General features: G+C 43.9%; 1 protein-coding gene across 1 annotated transcript in view; it reads right to left on the reverse strand.

Annotated features, from left to right (window-relative positions):
- Positions 1–3,874: 3,874 nt before the first annotated feature.
- Positions 3,875–19,749, reverse strand: part of LOC142259092 (uncharacterized) — a 151,567-nt gene continuing 135,692 nt past the window's right edge. Inside the window, exon 6 of the mRNA XM_075331610.1 lies at positions 3,875–8,108. Within this exon, the coding sequence (XP_075187725.1) occupies positions 6,880–8,108 (1,229 nt within the window). The 3' untranslated portion in view covers positions 3,875–6,879. The remainder of the gene's footprint in view (positions 8,109–19,749) is intronic.

Here is a 19,749-nt window from a genome sequence, read left to right on the forward strand (position 1 = left end):
AAATAATTTAGAAAAAGCTAAAATAAAAACACAACTTAAAGATAGAGACCATTATTTGAAAAATTAAAGTCAACCTAAAAACACTCAAGTGAGTTCTTCTAAACTATTTTTTCCACAAAATATAGTAAAAATTATTTTGAAATCATTCATTATATAAAAAAAATTTCTTCCAGTTCTAAATACAGATGAGACATTAACAAAAATACTGTGTAACGGCATAAAATTCGTACCAAAAAGGAACATTACACTAAGGGCAATTTTATCACCAAGCAACCATTTGAAGAGGTTCAATAAAAACGGGTCTGATGAGAAAAATTGGCTTCCCACTAGGGGTTTGTTTAAATGTGGAAAAAAGGCATGTGGTTTGTGTAGATTCATGCCAAATATCACCTCTTTTGAATCTTACTCAAATGGTCGCAAATTTGATATAAAAACATTTATTAATTGTGGGACATCCAACTTAGTTTATATGATTTCCTGTACTATTTGCCGTATGCAGTATATAGGGTATACCACCAGAACACTCAGAAAACGCATCTCAGAACATGTTTATGAGATTTCTAATGCGGCTACCAGAAATCTATCGGTAGCTTCACAACATTTTTTGAGTGTTCATGGTGGTAACCTTGATGGTTTACAGGGGAATGCTTTGGAAAAAGTTCTGTTACCACGTAGAGGGGGTAATATAAAAAAACATTTTACTACGTAAAGAAGCACATTGGATTTTGGATATGCAAACGAGATCACCTGCAGGTCTCAAGCTTAAAAATGATTTAATGCTTCTGTATTGATTGTTTTTCTTTTTTTTTTCTTCTCTTTTTTTCCTGTTCCCCTTTGCACATACATGATGTTTGATTAATTAATTCAATTTGCCACTGCTATTGTGACCTCATGTCCTGTTTACTTGTGCTTTTAACCCCTTAGTGACGGAGCTAATTTTCACCTTAATGACCAGACCAAATTTTGCAATTCTGAACAGTGTTACTTCATGAGATTATAACTCTAGAACGCTTCAACGGATCCCGGTGATTCTGAGAATGTTTTTTCGTCACATATTGGACTTCATGTTAGTATCAAATTTTGGACAATAAATAAAAATTGAATTTTGGCAAAAATTTTGAAAAATTAGCAGTTTTCAACTTTTGAATTTTTATAGCGTTAAACCAGAGAGTTCTGTGACACAAAATAGTTAATAAATAACATTTCCCACACGTCTACTTTACATCAGCACAATTTTGTAAACAAATTTTTTTCTTGTTAGGAAGTTAGAAGAGTTCAAAGTTTATTAGCAATTTATCATTTTTACATCAAAATTTACAATTTTTTTAGGGCCACATCACATTTGAAGTCACTTTGAGAGGCCTAGGTGACAGAAAATACCCAAAAGTGACACCATTCTAAAAACTGCACCCCCCAAAGTACTCAAAACCACATCCGAGAAGTTTATTAACCCTTCAGGTGCTTCACAGGAACTAAAGCAATGTGGAATGAAAAAAAGCAAAACAAAGAATTTTACCTAAAAATGTTGCTCTACCCCAAATTAATTCACTTTTAGAAGAAAGAACACAACAAAATGGACCCCAAAACTTGTTACCCACTTTCTTATGAGCGCGCCGATACCCCACATGTGGTAAGAAACCTCTGTTTGGACAAATGGGAGGACCCAGAACAGAAGGAGCAATATTTGAATTTTGGAAAGCATATTTGGCTGAAATAGATTGTGGGCACCATGTTGCATTTACAGGTCCGCTAAGGTACCTAAACAGCAGAAACCCCTCACAAGTGATGCCATTTTGGAAACTAGACCTCTCAAGGCTTCTCTCTAGGGGTATAGTGAGCATTTTGGACCCACAGGTACTTCACAGATTTTGATAACATTATGTTGTCATATTGAAAATTTTCATTTTTTTCTCAAAAATGTTGTTTTAGCATCAATTTTCTCTTTATCAAGAGGTAATAAAAAAATTGGACCCCAACGTTTGTTACCCATTTTCTTATAAGCGTGGTGATACCTCACATGTGGTCAGAAACCTTTGTTTGGACAATTGGGAGGGCTTGGAACTTAAGGAGCAATATTTGAAGTTTGGAAATGAAGTTTGGCTGAAAAAGATTGCGGGCACCATGTCGCATTTGTAGGGCCCCTAAAGTACGTAAATAGCAGAAATCCCCCACAAGTTACCCCATTTTGGAAACTAGGGCCCTCAAGGAATTTATCTAGATGTTTGGTGAGTACCCTGAACCCCCAGGTGCTTCACAGAATTTTATAACATTGAGCCATGAAAATAAAAAAAAAAAAAAAAAAGTTTGCCACAAAATTGTTACTTCAACCAGGTAGATTTTTTTCACACAGGTAACAGGAAAAAAATGCACCATAAAATTTATTGTGCAATTTCTCCTGAGTACACAGATATCTCATATGTAATGGAAATCAACTGTTTGGGTGCATGGCAGGGCTTGGAAGGAAAGGAGCGCCATTTGACTACAAAATTGGCAGGAATCATTAGCGAACGCTGTGTTGCGTTTGGAGACCCATGAGGTGCCTAAACAGTGGAGCTCCCCCACAAGTAACCCCATTCTGGAAACTAGACCCCTCAAGGATTTTATCTAGGGGTATAGTGTGCATTTTGAAACCACAGGTACTTCATAGAATTTGATAACTTTAGGTAGTCATATTGAAAATTTAATTTTTTTCAGAAAAATGTTGCTTTAGCACCAAATTCCTCCTTTTTTCAAGAGGAAAGAACAAGAAAATGGACCACACAGTTTGTTATCCAATTTGTTATTAGCGCACTGATACCCCCACATGTGGCTAAAAAAGCTTTGTTTGGACAAAAAGTAGGGCTCGGAACAAAAGGAGCATGATTTGAATTTTGTAAAAGTTGAAATAAATTGTAGGCAACATGTCGCATTTGCAGAGCCCCTAGGGCACCTATACAGCAGAAACACCCACAAGTGACACCATTTTGGAAACTAGACCCTTCAAGCACTCTATTCAGGGGTATAGTAAGAATTTTGAATCTACAGGTACTTCACAAAAATGTTGCTGTAGCGCCAAATTTCTCACTTTTAGGCTACCTGCCCACAATCCAGCGACACTGTGTCTAGGACGCAGTGCTTGTACTGCACAGCGTAGCGTTATGGACGCAGTGACAACACTCGGCATCCAAAACGCTGCAAATCTTGATTGTGGGTGCACAGCCTAAAGAGCTAGGATGGATGGATGGATAGATGTCTAACACATATATAATGTCCTACCCCCTGCATATTCTAAGATGGTGCCCATTAGTGACTTTCATTGTGTTGTGCCTTGTATTTAGCTCAAATATAAATAAAGAAAATGACGTGGGGTCCCCCCATTTTTGATAGCCAGCAGACGGTTGCAGCATGTAAACCACAGCTGGCAGCTTCACCTTGGCTGGTGATCCAATTTGGAGGTCACCCCAGGCTGTTTTTTATAATTATTTTGAAATAATTAAAAAAATATATCTGGGGTCCCCCTCAAATTGGATAACCAGTCAAGGTAAAGCAGAGAGCTGTGGTCTGGTATTATTAGGGTGGGAAGGGCCATGGTTATTTGGCCTTTCCCAGCCTAAAAATTGCAGGCTGCAGCCACCCCAGAAGTGGCGCATCCATTAGATGTGGTAAATCCTGGCACTTCGCCCCAGCTCATCCCACTGCCCTGGAGCGGTGGCAAACGGGGTAATATACAGGGCTGATACCAGCTGTAATGTCACCTGGCATCAAGCCCAGAGGTTTGTGGTGTCACGGCATCTAAACAGATACCCGACATCACAAACCCAGTCAGTAATAGAAAAAAATAAAGACAACAAAAAAATGTTATTTGAAAAAATGATTGGGTATGACCTGGCAGGACCTGGGGACGACTTTTCGGTCGCATGTGACATGTCACATGCGACAGAAATGAGAGGAGGATCAGAGCGGCCGGCGGGCTGCTGTGCGCGTCGCCATCTTGCATGCTCCGGATGGGGGGGAATCTCTGGAAAACCAGAGGGGTCCGGCGGACCAGAGGGCTCTGGTGTACAGGGGGAGGACATTTCCCTCTGATCTGAAATGTTTGATCACTTCAGATCGGAGGGAAATTAATGCAGAGCCGGCGGCGGCGGCAGTTTTCGGTGCGCTTCGGTGCCATTTTGAATGTTCCGGAGGGGGTGGTGTGGGTGGTGGTATTCTCCAGTACTGGGGTATTGGGGGCACTAGGAGTTTAAATGTTTTTCTCATCTGGCATGTTTGATCACGTCAGATGAAAAAGAAATCAGTTTTACCAGCCATTTCTTTTTTTTTTTACGTGATCGTCGGTATACAGTGTATACCGGCGATCACATTATCGGGGTCCAAAAAAAACACCCCGATTCATAATCTGGGTGGGTCTCAGCTACCCCCGGTAGCTGAAATTCCCAAGATTTTTGGTCGCTGGGGGGTGCTATAGGCTTTTTTCGGCCTGACATCTTAAAGCGTCGGAATAGAATAAGCACCCTGTTTTTCCGCCGCTTTAAGTCGTATGGCCGCCGTTATGAGGTTAAAAGGCTTGTTTCATTATGTTCTGTATAGAGACAGAATAAGGATGTGATATCCAAAATGCATCCTCCTGCTCTAAGCTTTGTGTACTTGACATAATGGAATTTTATCTACAATGAAATAAAGAAAAGATTTTTTACTTTTAAATTTTGGACCTGTTTGCTGGACAATCCTACAAAATACTGAGGAATTTACCTGCAGAGTATAATTATGCATTAAATCACACAGATTTGTGTGTAAATAAGTGGTTAGGATGTGAACAAAACATTTGAGTAGGAACATCACTAATCCCAGTGATCGGAAGAGAAGGAACGATCGTTCCTGTAACAGTTTTGGGGGTTCTTGTCAGTAATACACAATTAGTGTTTTATCAATTCCAGTACACAGATTTTGCATTTGATGGAGTAAACACTGAACAATTAGACATTTCTTCATGTTTACGTTTTGCTTCTAAGGCGATTTGTTTACCTGGACAGGATAAGGTGATCTATCATTCATGTTTCCATAATCATTCCTCTTGTCATGCCAGAATAGAGACTGTACAGACAATACATGATCTGGTGACCCCAGTAAGTCCAAATAAGATTTGTTTCCAGGTCATGTCTGTGACAGAAGCTGTTTCTGCTTTCTATTCTACTTGTGTACATAAGTCAGATTTACCTATGGGATTGTATTGTATAGAAGGAAATGTGAGATCTCTTTCAAAGAAGGAAGGAAATTTCAATATCACTTCTATAGGAAAGAGAAACTTAACGGTATCCCCAGTACAATTCAATTAATCACAGATTAATGATTTCCCTAGGGATATGTGGACAAGGGAGATAAAGAAGGATAAAGGATTGCTAGATTCATTAACAAAACAATTAAAGGAAGCAGAAATTATATTCCGGCATGGACAAGGTAAACTGGATGATATTGAGCACGAATGGAACGCAATGTCTGGTAAAACTTGGTGGAAACGTTTTTGAAAATCAGTACAAACTTGGTCACAGCCTTCTGTGAAGACAGCAGTAGAGAATATTTTATTTATTCCTATTATAATCATATTTTTATAAGTTTTGGTTTGCATTATCTATCAAGTTATTGCAATGTGCAAAAGATATATAAGAATATGAAAATAGAGATGAAGAAAGAAGATAATATCCTAAGAGAAATGCTAAGACGCAAACACATGACTCTTTGACAAAAAGCTTCATGTTGGATGGTTGCCAATCAAGGTGTTGGCCCAGGATCTTCAAAAGAATGAATGTGATACGAATGGTGAAAGAATGAATTATGATTTCCAGGGATTCCTCAAAAATTCATTTCAGGGGGGATTGTAAAATAATAAGGATTCATGAATATTTGTAATGAATCTTACATTTAAGCCATTATGGTTTGAATGTACAGGGTTAAATTTTAGAGTACGAATTGATTTTGAAAAAGCGGGCCAACCACCTGTTGGTAATTATTCAGTATGACAGTTCAAGGCTGTTTTCTCCTAGCTAGAACTGTAATTAGTTGCAACCTTGACAAGGACACATATACATTACCGGCTGCCAGGACATATGGTGAACTAAAATATCCATAGTAAAGCCGTGAGAGTGTTTCAAGCTATGTGCAAATATCCATTACAACTTAAAGCTCATATTCAAATATCGATAATTGCATCATGCAAAACCAAGATTGGAAATGAGTTGTATATTGGGCACTGTAGAACCATGTTTAGTCACAAGTAGGTGAGTAATAGCCAAGGCAAAACAGTATATAAGCTGGCCACGGCTCATGGGAGATAGAAGGCTCTACCATTCTCACAAGGAAGCTGATGGAAGACTGCTAAGAAGCATCACTGCCGTGACATCACAGCTATATGTAAGACACAAGGGACTCTTTTTAAATACTCACTCTTTCACTAACAAGGCATTATTTTACTGTATCATTTTTAATGATCTTTGAATTTTAAATAAACCCATGTATTTTACCTCATTTTTCTTCTCTGAATAATCTTTAAGTACTGGGCTGATTATTCATGTCAATCCTATTTTTAACAGGGATATAGTCGGGAAATAATAATGTTTATCTGAGAAACCTCCCTAGGGGTTATGTTATGGAACAATCTGTTTAGGGCGTTTACCTTTGTGCCTTTCCCTTTATTCCCTTTGGGACACACTTGTGTACTATTGTTTTATGATTTCTTCCTGTTTGTGGGATTGCTAATTTTTGCAATAAAGATATTTTATGGGGTATTTTGTCTTAGTGTTTTTTTTTATTTGAGGACCCCTTGATTATCTGCTGTATATATTATACCCCTGTGTGAGATCTTTGATGCACAAGTTCTAATTTCCGAATAAAACACTTCTGACATTAAGAACACGAAAATGGCTTCTCCCCTGTGTGAATTTTCTGATGTCTAACAAGGACTGATTTCTGAATAAAACATTTCCCACACACTGAACATGAAAACTGCTTCTCCCCTGTGTGATTTTTCTGATGCACAACAAGATCTGATTTCCGAATAAAACATTTCCCACACTCTGAACATGAAAATGGCTTCTCCCCTGTGTGAATTCTTTGATGATCAACAAAATGTGATTTCTGAATAAAACATTTCCCACACTCTGAACATGAAAATGGCTTCTCCCCTGTGTGAATTTTCTGATGTGTAACAAGGACTGATTTCCGAATAAAACATTTCCCACACACTGAACATAAAAATGGCATCTCCCCTGTGTGAGATCTTTGATGCCAAACAAGTTCTGATTTCCGAATAAAACACTTCTGACATTCTGAACACGAAAATGGCTTCTCCCCTGTGTGATATTTCTGATGTATGGCAAGATGTGATTTCTGAATAAAACATTTCCCACATTCTGAACATGAAAATGGCTTCTCACCTGTGTGAATTTTCTGATGTTTAACAAGGACTGATTTCTGAATAAAACATTTCCCACACTCTGAACATGAAAATGGCTTCTCCCCTGTGTGAGATCTTTGATGCCAAACAAGTTCTGATTTCTGAATAAAACATTTCCCACATACTGAACATGAAAATGGCTTCTCACCTGTGTGAATTTTCTGATGTTTAACAAGGACTGATTTCTGAATAAAACATTTCCCACATTCTGAACATGAAAATGGCTTCTCCCCAGTGTGAATTTTCTGATGCGAAACAAGATGTGATCTCTGAATATAACACTTCCCACACTCTGAACATGAAAATGGTTTCTCCCCTGTGTGAATTTTCTGATGTCTAACAAGGACTAATTTCTGACTAAAACATTTCCCACACACTGAACATGAAAATGGCTTCTCCCCTGTGTGATTTTTCTGATGCTCAACAAGATCTGATTTCTGAATAAAACATTTCCCACATTCTGAACATGAAAATGGCTTCTCCCCAGTGTGAATTTTTTGATGATTGGAATTTTGGATTTGTTTGAAAAGAACAGGTGATAGATCTTTCCTAGGAAGGACTGAAGGGATATCTGGCACAACAGCATGCTCTTCATATGTAGCATGTGTGATACTTTGATCATCTGTTTTAACTTCTGAAGATATTACAGGTCCATCTGAACTCCCGATACAGTCATCTGCTAAAAATAAACACAATGTTATTATTATTTAATATTATTTTGAAATTTTTTTAAGCCATAACATCAGAAATTAAATTAGAAATAAATGTATTCTTAATCTGTTTTCCAATTTCGAGATCTAAGAGTTACATCTTCGTTAATTCGGACCTCCCATTCCTGTCTCCAAGATATCCCTCCAGTAGCAACAGTTCTCTTAAATGTCAAATAGTAAATAATCTGAGTGACTATCACAATGTTACTGCGGGATAACAAGGGACAGGGGGCTCCTATACTGTCGCTCATGCTAGGAGACCTTAGGCACTCTCTAACCTCTGAATTACCCCTGAAAGTGGAGATGCCAGAGTCTTGTGTAGAGATGAGCAAACCGGTCGTGGTTCTGCTCGAGTTCGGTTCGCCGAACCGAGGTCTGGTTCGCGTTCGGTTCGGCGAACCGGTTCGGCGAACCACTCGAACTCCATAGGAAACAATGGGAGGTAATCACAAACACATAAAAACACCTAGAAAACACCCTCAAAGGTGTCCAAAAGGTGACAAACAACTCACAACACAACACAAACACATTGGAAAGTGACAAGAACAAATTCTCATGCGAAAACAAAACAGCTTGACGAGGAAAAGGAGGACGAGACACAGATATAGGCATGGCATGCCCTTCTAAAATCATGCAAAACACCGCAAGGGGACTCCAAGCGGAGTCTTCCTTTTTTCCAAAAATTGGGCCACACAGACACCCACCCCTTCAGTGGCAGCACTTGTGCCCCAGATGTACACTTCACAGATAGATTTGCATCAAGCACATTCAAAAATACACAAGCATTTACTCTCCCCTGGATGACACCGGGGTAGGTAGCAAAGTCTTTGCTGAACCATGACTTGTTCATCTTGGCTCCTTTTTAAAAACACAGCAAGGGTTACTCCAAGCGGAGTCTCCCTTTTTTCCAAAAATTGGGCCACACAGACACCCACCCCTTCAGTGGCAGCACTTGTGCACCCGTTGTACACTTCACAGGTAGATTTGCATCAAGCACATTCAAAAATACGCCATCCTTAACCGTCCCCAGGATAACACCGGGCTAAGTAGCAAAGTCGTTGCTGAACCATGACTTGTTCATCTTGGCTCCTTTTTAAAAACACAGCAAGGGTTACTCCAAGTGGAGTCTCCCTTTTTTCCAAAAATTGGACCACACAGGCACCCACCCCTTCAGTGGCAGCACTTGTGCCCCAGTTGTACACTTCACAGGTAGATTTGCATCAAGCACATTCAAAAAATACGCCATCCTTAACCGTCCCCAGGATGGCACCGGGGTAGGTAGCAAAGTCTTTACTGATCCCAGATCTGTTCATCTTGGATCATTTTTAGAAACACAGCAAGCAAGGGTTACTCCAAGCGGAGTCTCCCTTTTTTCCAAAAATTGGGCCACACAGACACCCCTTCAGTGGCAGCACTTGTGCCCCAGTTGTACACTTCACAGGTAGATTTGCATCAAGCACATTCAAAATACACAAGCATTTACTCTCCCCAGGATGACACAGGGGTAGTAAATTCCTTGTGGATCCATGACTTGTTCATTTTGATGAACGTTAGTCTGTCCACATTGTCGCTGGACAGACGCGTGCGCTTATCTGTCAGCACACACCCAGCAGCACTGAAGACACGTTCAGAGACAACGCTGGCAGCTGGACACAACAAGATCTCCAAGGCGTAAATGGAGAGCTCTGGCCATTTTCAAGATTTGAAGCCCTAAATGAGCAAGGCTCCACTGCAAAGTCATGGCATCGATGTTCATTTGGTGATACTCCTGTATCATCCTCTCCAGCTGTTGACTATGTGTCAGACTTGTTGTCTCTGGTGGCCTTGCAAAGGATGGTCTAAAAAAATTATGAAAAGATTCAATAAAATTGCTGTTACTAGCACCAGATACGGTGCTGCTGGTACGGGTAGACTGTTGAAGATGACGAGACTGTCCCATGTTTGTCGAGTTACAACTGGGAGATTCACTCTGTGCACCACGGGTGTTTGGTGGAAAAGCCAAGTTAAGATCGAGTAACAGCTTTTGCTGATACTCCTGCATACGTGCGTCCCTTTCTATGGCTGGAATGTCACAAAATTTGGACTTGTACCGGGGATCTAATAGTGTGGCAAGCCAGTACTCATCATCACTTCTAATTTTGACAATACGAGGGTCATGTTGGAGGTAGTGCAGCAAGAAGGCGCTCATGTGTCTGGCGCAGCCATGCGGACCAATTCCACGCTGTGTTTGTGGCATAGAGGTGCTAACCATTCTTTTTTCCTCTAACATCTCCCCCCAACCTCTTTCAACTGAAATGTGACCAAGGTCTCCCTCATCCGCTGAGTCTTCCATGTCCATGTACAGTTCGTCCTCCATTTCTTCATGTTCTCCTGCACCTTCCTCAACATTTCGCCTGCTACCATGCGCCCTTGTTGATCCCTGTCCCCCATGGTCCCATGCCTGCCGCCTTGGTGATGATGAACATCTGGACCTTGGTGATGTTGTTGTCTCTTGCGCATATGAATCCTCCTGTAGTTCCTCCCCTTCCTGTTGTCCCACCCCCTGAGTCCGAATAGTGTTTAGCGTGTGCTCCAGCATGTAAATGACTGGAATTGTCATGCTGATAATGGCATTGTCAGCGCTAAACATATTCGTCGCCATGTCGAAACTGTGCAGAAGGGTGCATAGGTCCTTGATCTGAGACCACTCCATCAGGGTGATCTGCCCCACCTCTGCATCTCGTTGGCCCAGGCTATACGTCATAACGTATTGCACCAGGGCTCGGCAGTGCTGCCACAGTCGCTGTAACATGTGGAGAGTCGAATTCCAGTGTATTGGCACATCGCATTTCAGGCGATGAACCGGCAGGCCGAAAGACTTCTGGAGCGATGCAAGTTGCTCAGCTGCGGCGGTTGAATGGCGGAAGTGAGTAGACAGTTTTCGTGCCCTGTTCATAAGGCCATCTAGGCCGAGATAGTGTGTTAAAAATTGCTGGACAACAAGGTTCAACACGTGAGCCATACAAGGCACGTGTGTCACCTTGCCCAGGCGAAGGGCCGCACCCAGGTTTGCAGCATTGTCGCACAAGGCCTTACCATGCTACAGGTTGAGTGGAGACAACCATTTACCAAACTCAGTCTCCAGAGCTGCCCACAACTCAGCCGCTGTGTGACTCTTATTTCCAAGACATTTCAAGATAAAGACCGCCTGATGCCGTTACGCTCTGCTGCCAGCATAGTAATGAGGGGTGCGTGATTCCTTCTGCGCAGTTACAATGCTGGTGGCCTGACCAGGCAGGTTTGGGGTGGAGGTGGAGGACCCAAACAAGGTTGAGGAGGCAGAAGCAGTGGAGGAACTTGGACAGACAGAGGATTGACACACAAGTCGTGGGGACGGCAAGACTTGTGCAGCAGACCCTTCACCATCTATCACCATAGTTACCCAGTGCCCAGTCAGCGACATGTAACGTCCCTGTCCATGCTTACTGGTCCAAGTATCGATGGTGAAATGCACCCGTTCACACACACAGTTTCTCAAGGAAGCGGTGATGTTGTGTGCGATATGCTGGTGTAGCGCAGGCACACCTTTCTTAGAGAAGTAGTGGCGACTGGGCATCTGGTACTGGGGCACAGCGACAGACATAAGGTCTCTAAAATCCTGTGTGTCCACCAGGCGGAAAGGCAGCATTTCGGTAGCCAAGAGCTTACAGAGGGATAAAGTCGACCTCTTAGCTTTGTCATGGGTCACAGGAAATGGCCTTTTATTTGTCCACATCTGAGGGACAGAGATCTGGCTGCTGTGTGTAGACGGTGGTGAGTAGGGTGTCCCTGGAAAAATGCAGGTTTGTGAGGAAAGTGCAGGCGTAGACATGATGTTGCCTTCATCCAACGTTGGTGCTATCGATGTCTGAGAGAGCTGTACACACGCACTTGTTTCCCCTTCCAAACCAACTGACAACCTACCAAGCAAACTGCATGTTGCGGTTACAGTGGTGGAAGTTGTGCGTGGAAAACCAGGTGTGACAGCTGTCCCCACAGTCCTAGAAGATGAAGAGCGCCCAGATGCACTGGAAGGGGCAGGCGGTGGATGGGCCGCTCTGCTAGGCCGCATTGCAGCACGGTGAGTTTCCCACTGGGACATATGATATTTATTCATGTGACGATTCATGGAAGAAGTTGTCAAACTGCTGATGTTTTGGCCTCTATTAACAGATTCCCGACAAATTTTACAGATCACATGATTTGGGCGATCCTTTGCAAGGTCAAAAAAGGACCAGGCTAGGCAAGGCTTAGAGGGCATGCGACCTGCTGAGCCCCCCCGACTAGTGCTCAGAGGCAGAGTGGTGGCTGAGGATGCAGTTGTAAACATGCTACCAGTACTCCTCCTCTGTCCAGGAAGGCGCAAGGTAACTTCGTTGTCAGTTGCATCCTCCTCCACCGCCTCTGTTGACCTCCTCGAGTGCCTGACTGTGGGTTGACAGTAGGTGGGATCTAGAACTTCCTAATCAATTGTTGTGTCTGCACTCCCCTCACCCTCAAACCGAGCCTCTTCCTGCCCTGACCGAATATTTAAGTTGTCATCCCAATCTGGTATCTGCGTCTCATCGTCATCAGTATGTTCCTCATTGTCTATAACAACAGGTGTTACAGTTTGTGAATAAGGATCAACATTATGTTCAGAAAGTTGTTCCTCACGGCCTGAATCTGAGTCACAAAGGTTCTGGGCATCACTGCAGACCATTTCCTGGTCTGTACTCACTGTAGCTTGAGAGCAGACCTCTGATTCCCAGGCTATAGTGTGACTGAACAGCTCTGCAGACTCAGCCATCTCTGTTCCACCATACTGTGCAGGGCGGATGGAGACTTGAGAGCTGGGAGAAAGCAAGTGTGATTGGGATGACAACTCAGAGGACTGGTGATTTTTGGATGCGGTAGTTGAGGTGGAGGAGAGGGCACTTGTTGGACCACTTGAGATCCATTCAAGCATTTTCTTTTTTTGGGCAACATCTACCTTTGTTCCAGTTCTTCGTGTCCGTAAAAAAGGGAGCACATCGGATTGTCCATGGAAAGTAGTAGACATCTTACTTTTGCTGGTAGATGGCCTATCTTCAGCAGATGTTAATGGAGCTTTGCCACTTTCCCCACGGACACAAACATTTTTTCTTTTTCCAACACGCCTGTTCACCTTTCCACCAGCATCTGTCATTTTGCCACTCATTTTGATTGAGACAAGATTGTGCACTTAAAATGTGGTAGTAAAAATTGAGAGGTGGTGTAGATTGCAGCGGTGGTCTACCTTTATTGACAGCAGAATAAACAACAATAACTATCCCCGACAATGCAACTATGGCCCTTAAACTGGCAGCACAGTTTGCTATTCTAATAGCTTAGTAAAAATGAGTTTGAGGGTGCAATGCAGAGGTGCTGGAAATTGCTTGGCACCAGTGGGACACTAATGAAGTCCAACAGCCACTTTTAGGATGCCACTAAGTTTCCTCAGTGTTTGGCTTAGTAACAATGAGTTTGAGGGTGCAATGCAGAGGTGATGGAAATAGCTTGGCACCAGTGGGACACTAATGAAGTTCAACACCAACTTTTTGGATGCCACTAACTGGCATCACTCTTTTTAATAAAAAAGGCTTTGCAAAAATGTGCAGGAGGGGAGAATGCAGAGGTGCTGGGACTTGCGTGGCACAAGTGCCACAATAATGGAGGACAGCAGCCACTCTTTGGATGGCACTAACTGGCAGCACTCTGCAATTAAAATGGCTTTGCTAAAAAGGGCAGGAGGGTACAGTGGCCGGGTTGTGGGTCAGTGTAGAGGAAAGGAAGCCTCACTTTCTATCCCTCCTAATGGTGAAATGCAGCAAGGAAGTCCATGAGCTTAGCTACACAGACGCTCTTATCTGTAGCTGTTAAAAACTGTTTCCACGGACCTGACTGTCACCTATGGCTCTGAGCCAGCTGTAATTAGCCCTTAAAAGGACTGAAGGAAACTTCTATCCCTATTCTGTATAGTGCTGTATGTAGAGCGTACACAGCAGGATCGGCGACAGGCGATGCGTCTGCGGTGACTGTCACCCAGAAGCAGAAGGCAGATAACGGCGTCCTGACGGGCAGATGCCCGTATTTATAATGCAGGGACATGTGACATGGACATCCTATGACACATGCCGTTGCTTCTCTGGCAAAAAGTCCACTTAGCTGTGTGTGTGTCTGGGATTGGCTGACATGCTGGCCCGCCCCACTACACGCGCGCTTAGGGAAGGAAGAACAGAAAAAAAAGAAAAAAAAATGGCGATCGCCATTATCCCAGCAGCAGTGATCTGAACGCGCTGTCCCCGCACACTATACGCTGAAATTTCATAATAGTGTGAGTCACAGAGTGACTTACACTATTACAGGGAAAAGCCAGCTAGCTAGCTTGGCTTTTTGCTGCTAGAACCGTTCTCGAACGGAACTCGGGCTATCGAGCTTTTAGCAAAAAGCTCGAGTTCTAGTTCGATCTAGAACACCCCCCAAAATCATTCGAACCGCGAACTGGAGAACTACGAACCACGCTCAACTCTAGTCTTGTGCCTTACTATTCTCCTGACCAGATCTAATCTGTTATCCCCCAGTGAAGGAAGGGGCAGGAGTATAATGGAAACAGATTAAGACAGATGGAAAAAACAAAATTCAGACACACTGCAAACTCACAGAAAAAAACAGTGAGAGACTAAGGAGAAAAGCAGGAGCAAGAAGGCAGCAACAAAAAGACAACAAGGGTTAACACCACAACAGCTCATAGTAATAATGCACAACAACTTTCAGTAAGTCTGGATCACAACACCTCACCAGACCAGTATAGGTAAACTATAAATGGCATTAATGAAATAGTCCAGCCAGCATATACAGGAGGGGAGCGAATGATACTGGCTCCCCTACAGCATGTAATCAAAGACATTAACAAGCAGCCCAGCAGAGATTAACTCTTGCTAGCCTACTTAAGGCTGTAGTTAGACGCCTGAGTCTCCCTGCGCTGCAACACAGACATCAGAGAAGTTAGCAGGCAAAGTGTAGTTTCAACAGATCCTGACGCCGCCATAACAGTTCGCCAAACCTGCAAAATCTCCTTGTTACATTGATCCACAACATAGACAATTTCAAAGAGGTTGTTTTTTCAAAGACAAAAATAAAATAGTTAAAACCACATGTAATAAATAATTATTAGTTCCTATGTTACAATTCACCTGTATCCGATCCATTCCCCAGTTCCTGCTGCTGCGCGACTGATCAGGGAGGAGTAGTGTCCATAAAAAACACATCTGGCATTTTCATCAATTTTTCTCTTTACAGCGTTTACTGATTGTTGTAATTAGTGATGAGCAAGTGTATTCGTTACTATTCGTAAAATAGTACGGTACATAAGGAGCAGGAGCAGGAGGAGGGGAGATAGGAAATGGCATTTGATGAGGCGGAAACACTGGTAGAAGTTGGGCTCGCTATTCTTAGCATGTGTAGAATGTGTGATGTTACAGTTTGCGACTCTATCCCAGCCTCCACCAGGTTCACCCAGTGTGCCGTGACAGATATTTATCATCCGTGTCCACAACAACTTGTCTACGTGTTTGTTGTCAGGTGGACCTTCCCGGTTACGGCGTTGGTCAGAGCACGGTTGAGATTATTTAAAACACGTACTTGTGTAACGAAGGGATGGCACACCGGGCAAAATAGTGGGGGCTGGGAACACTGTATCTTGGGGCAGCCACAGCCTAGAGATCATGGAAACACTGCGTTCCCACAAACCTAAAAGGCAACAACTCCATGGCTAGATATTTGGCAATGTGTGAGTTTAGGTTTTGTACCTGTGGGTGCGTGGCTGGGTATTTACGCTTCTTTTCAAAGCTTTCAGGCACGGACAACTGGACACTTCACTGGGACAAGGAAGTGGATGTGGTTAATGTTTACTGTGTCTGTGCAATCACAGATAGTGGACAGGATGTATGAGTGCCTGCTTCCTGGACAGCAGATTGTGAAGGACGTAGCACAGGTGACATGGCAGTGGTTTGACCCGCAGACACAAATTTAGTACCTTGGTGTTCTGCCCACCTACTGTCTGTCTGCAGTTTCCAATGTCATTTCTGCTTATTATTTGAAACTTCACTTTCCAAAACTGAACTACTTCTATTCTCTAACCTCCCCTCTCTGTGTGTGGTACCACGATAACTTCTAGCAGATCAATCAACAGAAATTGCCGCAGCTACCCACCCCTGGGCATCAGCCGTGTTGCTTGTGTAGACGGCAGGCGGTAATCCTCCACATACACTGGGCAGGTGGTGCTTATCCCCCAAGCAAAAAAAGTTCCTGGATAGAGTCCAACAATAGAGATAGGGCAGCACTCACCAACGTCCAGTAAAAAAGACTTTTTTTATTCATGGTGCAGGTAAAAAGGCAGGAGCAGAGTTGACAGCAGACTTCATCCTAAGCAAGAATGCGTTCATGTTCCTGGATAGGTGGTTCTTGCAGTGTGGGGGCACAGCAATGGGTACGCCCGTTGCTTGTGCCCTCGCAAACATTTTTTTTGGGAGTCTTTGAAAGTAAGTATGTCTTTGTCGCTTCTAATCCTTTCCTCCGGTTCATCAAATTTTATCTGAGATATGTGGACGACATATTCGTTGTGTGGGATGGCTCCCCTGAACAATTTTCTGAATTTGTTAGTTACCTTAATACTAGCAACACAATGAATATGTCGTTCACCTCAGATTACGGGGGTCAGTCTTTAAATTTCTTGGATGTTGCTGTTACTATTGAGGAGGGGCGTGTACAAACCAAAGTATACCGTAAGCCGACTGCTTCCAATGCCCTGTTGCATTTTGGTAGTGCTCACCCGGTACATACAAAAAATGCACTTCCATATAGTCAGTTTGTGAGACTGCGCCGCATCAATAACAACGATGCGGTTTTTTTGCAGCAATCGGAGCACTTAAAAGGGAAGATTGAGGGCAAGAGGGTACCCAGAACATGTTATACAATCTGCTTTTGATAAATGCGTATTAAAACACGCTGAACGTGATGTTACTGGCACCGCAGACCGGCCCCCAAGAAGAGTGCAGCAACGTAGATTTATTTTTAATTTTAAATTTGGTCCACTCGAGTCTGTGATAAAAAATGCCCTACATAGAAATTGGCACATCTTGGAGCAGGACACCGATCTCAGCGAAATGACTGCTAAAAAGCCCCTGGTTACTTACCGAAGGGGCAGTAATCTGAAAGATGTGCTGGTCAGAAATAGGCTGTCGCAGCCATCTACTTGGTTAGAAAGGGATAGCCCCGTTGGCAATTATAGGTGTGGGAACTGCAGGTTTTGCAGTTCACACATAACAGGTAAATCGATCACTGTTGGATCCTCTGTGCATAACGTCAATCGTTTTATTTCATGCAAAACAAATTTTGTTGTGTATGTGGTCTTTTGTGGCTGCGGACGATTTTATATTGGAAAACCATCAGGCCGATGTATGTCAGGTTTAAAGAACATTATAATTCTGTGAAATCTGGTAAAGGCTCCCCTCGGCTTATTGAGCATGTGCGCAGTTCACACAATGGAGATCCTAATGTCCTGCGGTTTGCAGGCCTAGAGAGAATCAGTTTACCTCCACAAGGGGGCGACCTGCATAAGATGCTGCTGCAAGTCGAGGCAAGACTTATTATCAAGTACAGAGCCCAAGGTAATTTGGGTTTAAATGACAAAAATGATCTTTCAGTTTTTTTTGTGAAAAATGTTTGTTTTGTATGACTAACATGTGTCCTTTCTGTTATGTATATGTGGACGGTTCTTTTGGATTGTCCACTTGATGTTATTTTGCAAGTTGCACTTGCTTGATGTGTTATACTTCTCAGCTGTTTTTAATTGGGCAGTGATGTAGACTGGACGCAACCCCCTCATAAGGTGGCGGTCTATGCCTGTCCATATGGACCCGAGGAAGCGTGAGTACACGCGAAACGGCTGTCGTCCATGAGGGGGCCCTGCTGTCGTCTCTGCTCCTGCCTTTTTACCTGCACCATGAATAAATAAAGTCTTTTTTACTGAACGTTGGTGAGTGCTGCCCTATCTCTATTGTTGGACGATAACTCCTAGGCAGCAGACTCACTGTCTGGGGGTTATGCTTAACACCGATCTCTCCTTCACCTCCTACAGACAATCTCTTGGCCGCTCCTGTCGCTTGCAACTCAAGAACATCTCTAAAATCCGCTCCTTTCTTACCATGGAAACTACAAAAACCCATACTGTGGCCCTGATCCACTCCTGCCTTGACTACTGCAATTCTCTATTAATCGGTCTTCCCCCAACTAGAATCTCTCCTCTACAGTCCATCCTTCATGCTGCAGCCAGAGTCACCTGTTACATCTCGTGGCTCTCCTGAGGCAGTCTCCCATTCCTTGCCTGCCACGAGCGCTCCTGCTCAGCAGCACCGAAGGTCTGCCAGACCGCACAGTGTGCAGGAGATACCTTCTCAGAGAGGCAGCAGAAGGGTGACACCTAGTGGTTCTCCTGTTACAAGGAGTGAAGCGGTCTCCCATTCCTGGCCTGCCGCAGGCCCTCCTGCTCAGCGGCCCCGAAGGTCTGCGAGGTTGCGCAATGTGCAGAGGTTTACTGCTCAGGGAAGCAGTGAGACTCCCGTTATCTCTGCACATTGTGAGACCGAGGATCCCGCCTCTATTTCCCAGAGGCAGGAGGGTGAGCATGTGCAATGCGTGGTGGGTTCTGATTCGCCCATTGACGTCACACGGCTTGATGACAAGGCTGGTGACGTGGTGAATCCTGACTGGCCAGGCTGGGACGTCGTGGACCCTGATTGGGTCAAGTCCGTCATCTCCGCCTCGCGCCCGCCCTTGGGTGGAACGACACCTCCTTAAAAGCTTCTCCTGCCATCATGGCGGCGCGCGACCGTCCTTCTATGTTTGGATGTCTGGCAGCGTGCTGCCACGCCACTGCTCAGGCATTACTGTCTTTTGTGGGCTTGGCTCTTGCTGCTTAGGCAGTACCTCGTTTGCAGGCCGTGTTCCTGCCTTGCTGCTCCGGCAGTATCCCCTTCAACAGGCCGTGTTCCTGTCCCAGGTGAGCTCCTCAAGTCTCCACCGGACTCACCTGGTTATTGAAAGCACACGTGCGTGGGCACCTCTGTGCTACCCTCGTGCAACAGGTACACCGAGCCGTGAGATCCGTGCCATACAACCCTCACGGGTTAGGGCAGATCGGTGTACATAGATCGTCTGTGACATTCCAGACGATCGCTAGCAGCAACCCGCTCACTCTTCACCCACCATAGCGGCGGTCCCTTACACCGCACAGTGGACCTTGACCGTCGGAAGCTGTCAATTTCCCTTCTTGGCACGCTTCCCCGGGTCCCCCTCGTAACAGTCACCTACCTGGCTAACCGTTACTCAGATGCTTCTGTTCTGTGCCAGTCATTGCACTGGCTGTCCATATATCACAGGATCCAATTCAAACTGCTTGTTCTCACCCATAAAGCTCTCCACAGTGCGGCACTCCCCCTACATCTCCACTCTCATCTCTGTCTATCACACTACCCGTTCTCTATGCTCCGCAAACAATTTTTGACTAACATCCACACTAATCCAAACCTCACA

This window comes from Anomaloglossus baeobatrachus (genome assembly GCF_048569485.1).
Source record: "Anomaloglossus baeobatrachus isolate aAnoBae1 chromosome 5 unlocalized genomic scaffold, aAnoBae1.hap1 SUPER_5_unloc_26, whole genome shotgun sequence".
NCBI classification, from domain to species: Eukaryota; Metazoa; Chordata; class Amphibia; order Anura; family Aromobatidae; genus Anomaloglossus; species Anomaloglossus baeobatrachus.